The sequence below is a fragment of the Sinocyclocheilus anshuiensis genome, unplaced genomic scaffold (genome assembly GCF_001515605.1).
Source record: "Sinocyclocheilus anshuiensis isolate Anshui unplaced genomic scaffold, SAMN03320099.WGS_v1.1 scaffold188, whole genome shotgun sequence".
Classification (NCBI taxonomy): domain Eukaryota; kingdom Metazoa; phylum Chordata; class Actinopteri; order Cypriniformes; family Cyprinidae; genus Sinocyclocheilus; species Sinocyclocheilus anshuiensis.
In genome coordinates, this window is record NW_015555768.1 from 2,666,345 (window position 1) to 2,677,644 (window position 11,300).

General features: G+C 37.2%; 1 protein-coding gene across 1 annotated transcript in view; it reads right to left on the reverse strand.

The window, feature by feature from the left end:
• Positions 1-301: 301 nt before the first annotated feature.
• LOC107674295 (rap guanine nucleotide exchange factor 1-like) overlaps positions 302-11,300 on the reverse strand; it is a gene marked incomplete at its 5' end in the record, with an annotated part of 19,573 nt that continues 8,574 nt past the window's right edge. The window contains 14 exons of the mRNA XM_016468234.1: positions 302-1,229; positions 1,434-1,562; positions 1,666-1,763; positions 1,838-1,939; positions 2,027-2,105; positions 3,845-3,939; positions 4,025-4,109; positions 4,191-4,376; positions 4,542-4,572; positions 5,094-5,169; positions 5,703-5,808; positions 5,924-6,000; positions 7,845-7,937; positions 10,423-10,587. Of these exons, the coding sequence (XP_016323720.1) occupies positions 1,079-1,229; positions 1,434-1,562; positions 1,666-1,763; positions 1,838-1,939; positions 2,027-2,105; positions 3,845-3,939; positions 4,025-4,109; positions 4,191-4,376; positions 4,542-4,572; positions 5,094-5,169; positions 5,703-5,808; positions 5,924-6,000; positions 7,845-7,937; positions 10,423-10,587 (1,473 nt within the window). The remainder of the gene's footprint in view (positions 1,230-1,433; positions 1,563-1,665; positions 1,764-1,837; positions 1,940-2,026; positions 2,106-3,844; positions 3,940-4,024; positions 4,110-4,190; positions 4,377-4,541; positions 4,573-5,093; positions 5,170-5,702; positions 5,809-5,923; positions 6,001-7,844; positions 7,938-10,422; positions 10,588-11,300) is intronic.

Here is an 11,300-nt window from a genome sequence, read left to right on the forward strand (position 1 = left end):
CACCGAAAAAAAAAAAGGTAATGGTGACTTTTTAATCTCACAATTCTTGATGATTTTTATTCATAATTGCAAGATATAAATTGAGGTTGTGAGAAAAAAAGTCAGAATTGTGATAAGTTGGAACTTGCAATTACCTTTTTTTATTATTCCATGGAGCTAACAAAAAAAAATTAAACTTGTGAGATATAAACTAAGAATTTCTAGAAAGAAAAAAAAAAATCAGAATTCTGAGTTTATATCTTGCAATTCTGACTTTTTTCTCAGAACTGTGAGAAAGTCCAAATTGTGAGAAAAATTCGCAACTGTCTTTTTTTTTCTAATGGGGGAAACAGGTTTCCATAGTTACTAGAACTTAGTGCACATTAAAATTGGCACTCTTGTTTGAAGAATTTTAGTAACAAAATTTGAAACTCAAATCCAGAAAAGTGCCTTTTGAATTAAGCCGAATACTGTGTTAATCTGGCAGAATAAGCAACAAAATCCTGATAGTGCTATTAATAACAGTGACCTCATAATGACCTATTATCATACATGCTTCAAGCTGTTCAATCCAGCAGCTAAGTTTACAGCAATCCCCCTAAACCCAAAGAGTCTTTATGTGCATTTGTTACATACAAAATAAATAAATAAAAATATCAGTCTTCAAGGAACTTCAACATCCAAAGTGCCCACTGAGGCATCATGGTATCAGTTTGCAGTTGGAGTCGCAGTTGTTTTTCCAGATTGCACCGCAAACATCCAGATGGCGAGACGGTCCCGGAATATCACCGTAAATCCCAGGTTACGATCTCAAACCACGTAATCTCACATATCAGAGTCATGCTTTCTGTCTTTGCGCTTGCCACTGTTCCACTTCAAATTTACACACAGGTTCAGATGCAGTGCAATTACAAAATAAAATCTAATCACCCTTTTTTTTTGCTAAAAAAAGATTCAGTAAACTGTAACAGAAATACAGTATCGTTTCCAGTCTCGTAGCTGCCATTACAGTAATTTGTGATCGCTGTGTCTTGCAGATTCAGATGCAATTCAGAGGAGAGTGGCTTTTAAAAGCAGTTTGTTGTTCTAGCCGAGCGAGCTACGTCCTTTCCTCTCGTTCTGTTTTCCGGCGAGTGATGTTGCGAGGTTTGATCTTCAAAGAGAGCTCCCACAATGCCTCCTCAGCTAGATGGTCACTGAAGTCGTTGAAGAAAGAGACAATGTCGTCGTTGTGTTTGAGGTCATAGTGCCTGAAAGAAAGAAAAGTAGAAGTCATGCAAAACGCTTCATTTGAAGCTGAAAAAATATCAAATGTGAAGAGACATCTATTAAAAAGACATCTCTAGGCAATAGTTCTCTAGGCAAGTTTTCACAATCCAATACAATTCTAATTGATAAAATCAAGTCCCAAGTAATTTGTTTTCACTTGATTATGGAAGTGTCGAAGTACTCACACTTGCTGGAAGCGCCTCATAGTGTCGAGGATATTGAACTGCTGCCAGCGTTTGGAAAAGTTTATCTTTCTATCGATGAGGTCAGGATTCCCAAGATGCACAAAAGTTAAGTCCTGGAGAATGAGGCCTCTGTATTTTGTGGCAAAATAGGGGAAAGAGCAGTTATAGATGAAATATTACATATGATACGGAATACAAAATGTGCTTTTTAATGCTTAACATCTGTTCTTACAGATACGGTATACATGGAGGCTCCACATCCGCCAAAGCTGCTCTGTACGCCCGGAAGGAGGAGGAACTGTCAATTAAAGTGCAATATTCCTCCAAACCCTGTGAAGATAACATCAGTTACGTGACGATCGACTGAGCACTAAAATAATATAGAGACAGGGTATTTGATTTACCTCTGACGTTTGCTTCTGCCATTCCAGTCTTCTGATAGGCGCTGAATCCAACGCTGATAATATTGCCAAGTAGGAGTTGAAGTTATTGAGTTTTCTTAAGTGCTAAATTACAGAGACACAGGTTCAAGTTTTTTATTTTAAATAAATTAAGCAAATAAACCATTAGAATCAAGGTACAATAGTTTGTACCTTCATAATTTTGATAAACTTTAGAAGTAGTTTTTCCCGATCCTGGGCTTTCTCTTGCTGGATTATTAAGGACCGAACCCTTAAAACAGAGAATAAAAAATATATAATGTACTGTATACTTATTAACATGTCCATAAACCCAAAATTTTGGGCTCAAATGTATATGAATGCTTAAAGAAATTGTGTATCATTTAGGTAAGTTGTCACCATGTCATTTTCACCACTTTTAATTGCCTTCACTTGTTTTTAAATAGTCCTGTGGTGACCAATTAATTTTTAGAAACCCAAATATACAAAATTGTCAGTGTCTAAAGTCTCGTGCACACCGGGACGATTATCGCGCGCACATATCGCCATGTCTTTGTTTTCATACCTAAGCGATTTTCGCTGGCGATGAGCCGAGTGAACGTGCAAATTCCCTCCCTGACATTAGATGGCGCTTAATGAAAAACAGAAATACCAGAAATAATATATTAATAATAATAATAAAATATGTAAAGTGTACACATCGAATCCTATTTGATCTGCAATTCCTCTCCATAACAACTCCCTCTTATCGAGATTTTTGTAGTCGCTGTCGTGTTTGTCATAAAGCTTTTTGTGTTCAGACACCAATGAGACCAGCAGCTTGCCTCGATGCATCTTCTTGGTCTACTTACTTCCTCTTCATTGTTAGGTATCAATGTGTGCTCGGCAAGACTGTTTTGTGCTTGAGCACCACCAAGTCGTGTTTCACTGTAACTTCAGCAGCTCCAGGCACGTGAACAAAAGCACCAATCTCACTGCTCGGCCAGTTTTTAACGCGGCGCATCAAACCAAAAAAACGAGCCCGAGGTGAAGGGGGTCTGAATACTTTCCGTACCCACTGTATGTGTGTGTTGTGTGTGTGTGTGTGTATATATGTATATCCCTTTGTAAAGTGTGCATTTGATATTTGATTGAGTTCCAGCTCACCAAAGCTCATCCACGACACGCACCAGCACGAAGAAGGTGTTTTTACTAGCTCGTTGTTTGATAATGTCAGAGCTGAGAGAAAATCTGGTATATGTGTTCAGAGTTAAGGGTGAAAAAGAAGCTTGGAGTGTACAAAGGTTAGTAATGAAAAGATATGTAAAGTTCCCTCCTGCACCATCAGAAAGGATATCTATAGCGGAGCTTTTTAATGAGGTCCTCTGGGGCTAGAAACGTTCGGTATGTGGTCAAAAAAGCTTCACAGTATAAAACTCGATCTACAAAAGAGAACATAAGATACATTAATTTAATCATAATTATAGGTTAAGATTTAAGAACAATAAATAGATTAATAAATAAATTACACCACCGTTCAAAACTAAATTTAAAGCAGTAATATTGTAAAATATTATTTACATTTTAAAATAACTGTGTTCTATTTTAAAATATTTTAAAATGTAATTTATTCCTGTGATGCAAAGCTGAATTTTCAGCATCATTACTCCAGCCAGTTTTTAACGCGGCGCATCAAACCAAAAAAACGAGCCCGAGGCGTGTTTTTTTTTTTTAAATGACGCTTTTACGTCTGGGGCTTTGTGCACACTCACATTGGCACCCTTTGTTTAGTCACGAGGCGTTAAACGTCGGCGATAATCGCACACGATAATCGTCCCGTGTGCACAAGCCTTAAATGTGAAGGTTTTGCAGAATAATAATATGGATAGTTGTAATATGGACCAGACTTTATGCTGCAAGCCAAAAGTCTGGTTCCGTAAGACTAGTTTTTCTGGCTGTGCAGTGGCACCTGACGTTTCTTTTCTTAAACGCTAAAGGTTTTACAGCAGCTTGAGAATCAGAGCATCATACCAGTATGACATGTTGTTGAAGTGCTCTGTGAACTGGGTCAGATTGGGGCTCTTTTCCTCATTCTGTTCCTTTGCCCAAAGTAACACCTCTGGGATCTGCAGACAGACAGGAAAAAGGTGTTGGAAAACCCTGAAACTTTAAATGTAGGAAGCTTGATGAATGACATTAGAGAAGCCATACCTCTATCTTATAAAACAGCTCTGCATCGAGGAGAGTCAGCTGGTCTGCGATCTCATGACTACGGAAGTCATGCAGAGTGCCAGGCCTGTTAACAAACATTCAAAATCAGTTCAATTCACTCTAAACTAACACTTTTTAAAAGAAAGATGATCTAGGTGAGCATTACCTGGCGGCCACACCTCGTGCAGCCAGCGTTTTGAGGGAATTAGTGTACTGCAGCAACTTCTTCTGCTGGACTTTATCCAGGATGTTCTTGCGCAGAACCCGGGCCAGGGTGAGCTCACCATTACACAACAGATTGAACACAAGCTCCATGAGCTGCTTCAGGATGTCTTCTGTCAGCTCCACCAAACTGTTGACACACAAATAAAGGTTTACATTTATGTAGTTTTTTTTTGTGACATCACATGGGCCTATGAGTAAATAGTGTGGAATAACTGCATCAGAACTCAAGCTGCTTCAACTGTAATCATCTAATATTAGGGTATTCCAACCTTGTATGTATGTGGCATAACACAGCATATCATCAAGGAAAACCCCTTTAACAACTTGCACAAAAAAGATCCAAGTAATTTAATGTAATTTCACTGGATTTATATATATATATATATATATATATATATATATACACAGTGGGTACGGAAAGTATTCAGACCCCCTTCAATTTTTCACTCTTTGTTATATTGCATAAAAAATCATTTAAGTTAATTCTAATATGCTGATTTGCTGCTCAAGAAACATTTCTTATTACATTTCATCATCAGTGTTGAAAACATTAAATTGTGTCGCTTAATATTTTTGTGGAAACCATGATACATTTCTTTGATAAATAGAACTTTTTTCAAAATAACAGCATTTGTATGAAGCAGCATTTTTTTAACAATGTAGAAGTCTTTACTGTCACATTTGATAATTTTAATAAAGTAATAATTTCTTTAAACATTTTTTTTTTACTGACCTCAAACTTTTGAACGGTAGTTGAAAAGCTACCTTTTGAATGTGCTATTAAATAAATAAATATTTAACACAAATGAATGGACTCCTTCAGATTAGAAGGGATTATTCTTACCTTTGCGATCTGTTTCGGTGGCGTGGACCAATAAAATATCGCCTGATCCAGCTCTGACGTCAGGGCCGTCATCGTTCTGAGAAACACAGATTAGGATTGTGCGGTTTTTGACAAGTTAGAGCTTTTCATGTAATCAGCTCCTAAATATAACTTCTTAGAGGGATGTGCAAAATAATATTTTCAAAATCTACTAGTTGAACAACCAGTTGGTCTCAAGGAAGCCCTGTATATTTAGGGTCAACTGAACCCCAACACATGTAGAGATGTCAGGATGTTCAAGACTTGTTTTCAAAAGCAGAATGGCACAGGAAGCAGCATGCCTGCTCACTAGAGTCATATTTCCTGTCTTATTGTAGAGTACAAGTGGTCCACTTATTAACTCTCTTATGTATTCATTCAGGGGAGATGCCGTCTGCAGTAGGTCTGACCTTGCAGTGTGAACAGCAGTATTTCACAAGTACTTCAATACTGAGGTTCACCACAGCGGCACTGCAGTGGCTTGAATTCACAGGCAGAGGGCAGCAGAGAGCACACTAGCACTCTATCATTGCAACTAATGCAAATGAAGACATAAACTTCTAAAATTAAAGATTGCCATTTCTGTTTTACCTCTTGCTTTAGTTTTAAGTGAGACATGATCTCGTCGTGGTCCATCAGGTAGAGCTCATCCACCTCTTCTGAGGTCAACTCTGAATCCACACACTTCTGCTTCCAGCTGTGAATGAGAGGGCAGGTTATCAAAAATACAAAACATGCAAGAAAATCCATTTGCTGGTGGGAGAAAAAAAATGCCATATCCCAAAGTATTTCTTTAAAGCAATGAATGTTACCCTTCTCTGTCGGCCGGATCTTTGCTGTGTTCTGAAGCCGAGTCCTGGAGTGAGTCCTCAGCACCACAAGAAGAGTCCTGGCAAAGACAGAAAAAATATTTAAGGACTATCAGGACCATCACTCCACCCTGAGAAGAATGGAGCGAAAAATGAGACGTCACTGGCAAAATGCTTCACAGGAACAGGACAGCTGGATTTTACATTTTAATAAGATGTAAAAATACAGGGAACAGCACGAGGTGTTAGTTCTGCATTTCACAAAACATTCAACACAGGATTGGGGCATATTGATAACACATTACAATACAGTAAATTCACTAGCACTGAATAACTATATACACTACTGTTAAAAGTTTGGGGCCAGAAAGATTTTTTAAAGTCTCTTATGCTCACCAAGGCTGCATTTATTTGATCAAAGAATTCAGTAAAAAGAGTAATATTGTGAAATAACATATTTTAAAATAACTGTTTTCTATTTGAATACATAAACAAACAAAAAAAAGTCATTTATTCCTGTGAAGGTAAAGCTGAATTTTCAGCATCATTACTCTAATCTTAAGTGTCACATGATCTGTTAGAAATCATTCTAATATGATTTGGTGCTCAAGAAACATTTCTTATTATTATTGTTATTATTTCTTCTTATTCTGTGTTACTTAATATTTCAGTGGAAATCGTGATACATTTTTTCAGGATTATTGGATGAATAGAAAAGTCAAAAGGAAAATATTTATTTGAAATAGAAATTTTCTGAAATGCAAAGGTTTTTAATGTCACTTTTGATCAATTTAACGCATCCTTGCTAAATAAAAGTGTTTATTTTTTTTTTAATTACTGACCCCATACATTTAAATTGTAGTTTATATATATCAGCTTTACAGAAAGTGCCTTAATACACATGGCATGCATCATGAAGTGATTATCAATAATGATCAAACATGAGGTTAGATAAATCATTTGCACTAAGCTGTTAATTTATAATCAAACACAAAGCATCACTGGGGAAAATATACTTATGTGACTTGTTGTCTATACATAGTAAATATGCATAGACACTGTATACAATTACATACACATATACACCAAAATATTGCACTGCAATCATTCATTGTTTCACCAAATCTTGTTTTTTCTTTTTAATTGTTTGTATACAATTCATTCAATTCCTTTTCACTTCATTCGGAGAATGTTGAAAATTTGGTGAATAGCTTGATGGCGTGAATGTTTACATATCCTCAATCGCCATATTTTAAAGACAATGTCAAATGAAATTTTGCTGAAATGTAATGCTGACATGACTGTGTAACATTATAGCACAGCTGTCTGTAAACACTCAGATGACCTTCATTGGGATGAATCTGATGATCTGTTCAGGGGTTTTAATAATTATTGCTGCAACTGCAGTTTTTTTTTTTAAAAGCACACAATCATCAAATCAACAATTCCTCTTTTCAGTTCTCGAATTCTATCAGAGCAACTCGATTTCACAACAATGTCTGCACACAAAGTCACTGAAACTCTACAGGCCTCTTGTTTTGCTGCATGCAAAATCCTGCACAAAGTCACATAATATATACTAGACGTTTAATTTCCAGCAATATAGAGCAGGAACCAATGAAATCTTACTGTGGGCAGGGCCACCCAGCATGGCACGGCAAAATTTCTTATGCAACAATACTGACAGTCACAGCCGGTTACGACAAAAGCTCAGATTAGCATGCAAGAGATTTCTTGCTTGTCGCTTTTGGACACTTCATGCAGTACTGCTGCATAAAGTATGTCTTGACGGCAGGTGTTAAGTAAAATTTGGAATTGTCCAGTCTCATGATGCAAGGCCAAGCATTACAGTCACACACAGCACAAGCGCAGCATGTGAGGGCACCGGCATGTCGGCTGCAAACGCTGACATGCTGCTACTTACTCCATTGGAGAGAGTCACATCTCCACTGGCTTGGTTGGATGAATACAGATTGACGTATTCACCCTCCCCACCTTCATCATTAGCACTTTCGCTCTACAGGAACACAAGAGGGAGGACAGCACAAGCATTGACAGGCGTCAGAGTAAAGGTGTGGTTCGGAGCTGATGCCCACAAAGATGAAGAACAGCTGTACTAAACTTGGCAGAGGGAATCTATTGCTTCGGTGGGCCTGAAATCAAAGGACACTTGGTAGCAAAGCAAGATAAAGCACGACCAGCCTCTGGAAACTTGCCACGATGTTGTGCATTAGAGTGATTTTACTACAGGAAGCTGGATTGCGTTAAAGTGGGCTGCCTAAAACACTGTGGTAAAATCAATGTAATGCAAGGCCTCAGGTGACTCATTGCTCAACTGCAGGAAAAGAAATATGATAAAAGACATCAAATGTTCAATACATGATTACATTTATACATAACTATCACAATAAACAATTCCTCCACCTAATAATATTGTTTATTAGCCTAACACAGTCTCTAAATATGGAAGCAAGCATCATTTATCATGTAATAAATCTATATTGCTCCCATTCTAATCAACATATCCGTCTACATTATAAGTGTATTGATGTCAAACTCTTGAGCAGACAGCTTCATTGATTATAATGTGAGCAGTCGCAACAAGCCGTGTGCTTACAGTGTAGACTAACGTAATAGAGAGTAACTATTTTCTCAAGGTTTTTTTTTTTTGACTGGATTTTTTGTTTTTATGTATAAAACAAAAGGTAAAAACACATCTTTTTACTTTTGCTTTTAACTAGAAATGACTTTTCTAAAGCAATGTATTATGCTTTCTTTTATTATTGCTTATTTTTTAATTCCCATCTTTTGTTATGCATTTTATGCAGACTCATTTTATCTTCTTTTATTATTATGGGTTTAATCTTTGCATCTATTGTGGGTTTCATCTTTAATCTAGTCATGGAACTGTGGAACTATGAGCTGCATTTCTTGTATGAAAAAAGCTATATGAATAAATAAAATAAGTTTATTATTATTATTGCATTTTGTGTAATGAGTGAAAATGTATTGAGCATTACTATTCTATGTAATATTATTTATTTTATTATCAAATTATAATTAAAATAATAAAAATAAGTTAACATTTATATTAAAGAAATAATAACAATAATAATCTATTATTATAATTTAAAGAATAATAAAACAAAAACAACAAAAAGTCTACAATAAAAAAAACTACTACTATATATTAAATAAATACAGACATTAAATCCCACAGCTGATCAACTGAATCATTGCCACTCCATATATATATACATACATACATCTAATATAAAGAAATGGGACACAAAGTACCAGCTACCAACCCCGAGACAGATCACCTATATAGTCGGTTTCCCAATAAGAGGTATTGAAAAGAGTTCCCTGTGATTCAGTAGAAATAGTCAGAGGATACAGCTCAGCAGACATAACATCATAACAGGCAGCTCAGTCACCTAACAGCGGGGAGCCCGACGAGTCCCTGCAGGATGATGCATGTTTAACCTGAGCTTTTCAGCAGGTCACAGTTGCAGGACCCCTGTATGGTACATGCTTTTGACTCTTTAGATCTCTGCCACTGAAGACTAGAGGCATGTACAGGAAAAAATAATAATAAAATAAATCACTGAACCCTAACAAGGCAGTGCCGCCGTTAATTGAGGTTGTGAACTATTTGCTGCCTACAGGCTACAGCACCTGTGATTCATGTGAGCTATTATGAACATGTTTCCTTTTGTAGCCGCTGGCACACACACCTACACAGAGTCAATAATTAGACAATCAGCGGTGTTTGCATGTTTGTGCTACTTCACAGCATGTGGAGACAAATTGAAAAACTTCAGAATCATAACTGCAGTGTTTAAAATGCTGCATCATAGTATTAAAGTTCATCCAAAATTGAAAATTTGCTGAAAATGTTATCACCCTCAGGCCATCCAAGATGTAGATGAGTTTGTTTCTTCATCAGAACAGATTTGGAGAAAATTAGCATTACATCACTTGCTCACCAAAGGCTCCTCTGCAGTGAATGGGTGCCGTCAGAATGAGAGTTTAAACAGCAGGTAAAACCATCACAACAATACACACAACTCCACTACTACAATCATTTTGATGTGAGAGGGCAACAGGAGATAGCCTTTTTCACTGGAGAAAGCTTGTCCACAGTCGTGTGGATTGTGATGTTTTTGTCAGCTGTTTGGACTCTCATTCTGACGGCACCCATTCACTGCAGAGGATCCATTGGTGAGTGATGTAATGCTAAATTTCTCCATATCTGTTCGGTGAAGAAACAAGCTCATCTACATCTTGGATGGCCTTAAATTTTCAGCATATTTTCATTTTTGGGTGAACTAATCCTCTAAAACTTTACAACTGGTTCCTAAAACCTAAACTCACCTAAACTGTCAACACTTTGCAGGCACTGCTGTTAAATTAGGCTTTAAAGAAGATATTAAAGGCTTTATTAGTTCAAAAAGACGGGTTAACGGGTTAGAGGCCAGCAAAAGGCAAGCGAGACTCACCGTAGGGACAGGCAGGGAGCCCTGGTGGTTCAGACAGGAGTTAGATGCAGAAAGGCTGAGAGCGCTTTCTGTCTCACCAGGGCCAGGCCCGGACGCACACTGCTGCAGCTGACCCGACAGAGAGGAGGAAGAGGAGGAGGAAGGAGATGCAGAGTGTGAGGAAGCCTAGGAGGGAAGAGAAGAGCGGAGGAAGGAAGAGAAAAAAGGCCAGAGATTCATGCACAGTATAGATTATTGAGCAGATGCGAGCTGAATGAAGAAATGGACCTTAGTCAGAGCAGACGGCATATTAAACGTGACACAAATAAAACATTTTTAATCATAGTTTGTGAAAATCAGACGTGACCTTAGGCCTTAAAAGCCCTATTTGAATGCTATTTTTATTTGTGTCCAGTTAAATATGACGTCTATTCAGTCGAAAGTCTACTGTGAAGCATGAAAGAACATTATGTGAAAGAATTGTGTAAAATATTGGGAGACAAAGGTTTCTATTTTTTTGCCTGGCAACTGCTTGTGCTTGCTAGTCAGAGTGTGGGAACAAAAACAGGAAATTACTAAAACTAAAAGCACAAATGAATGGCTAAACTTGTGCGTAGTATAGCTACTAGCACATAGGGTTAACTTTATACCTAAGCTCAAAACTAAGCAACACACCTCAGTGAATCCTTCTGCTCAGTCACACGGAATGAGAGAGAAAACAGTGGAAACCAAGTCAAATGAAATGAGGTAGATGGGTTAGCAAGACAAGAATGAGGGCAAAAGTAAGAACAGTACAAAGCATTGAAACAAAAAAATCAATTAAGATGCTGTTTTCAGTTTACAGTCAAAAAAATTCGACCCCATATATAAAATAAACCCCATTAATTTAAATAAATAAA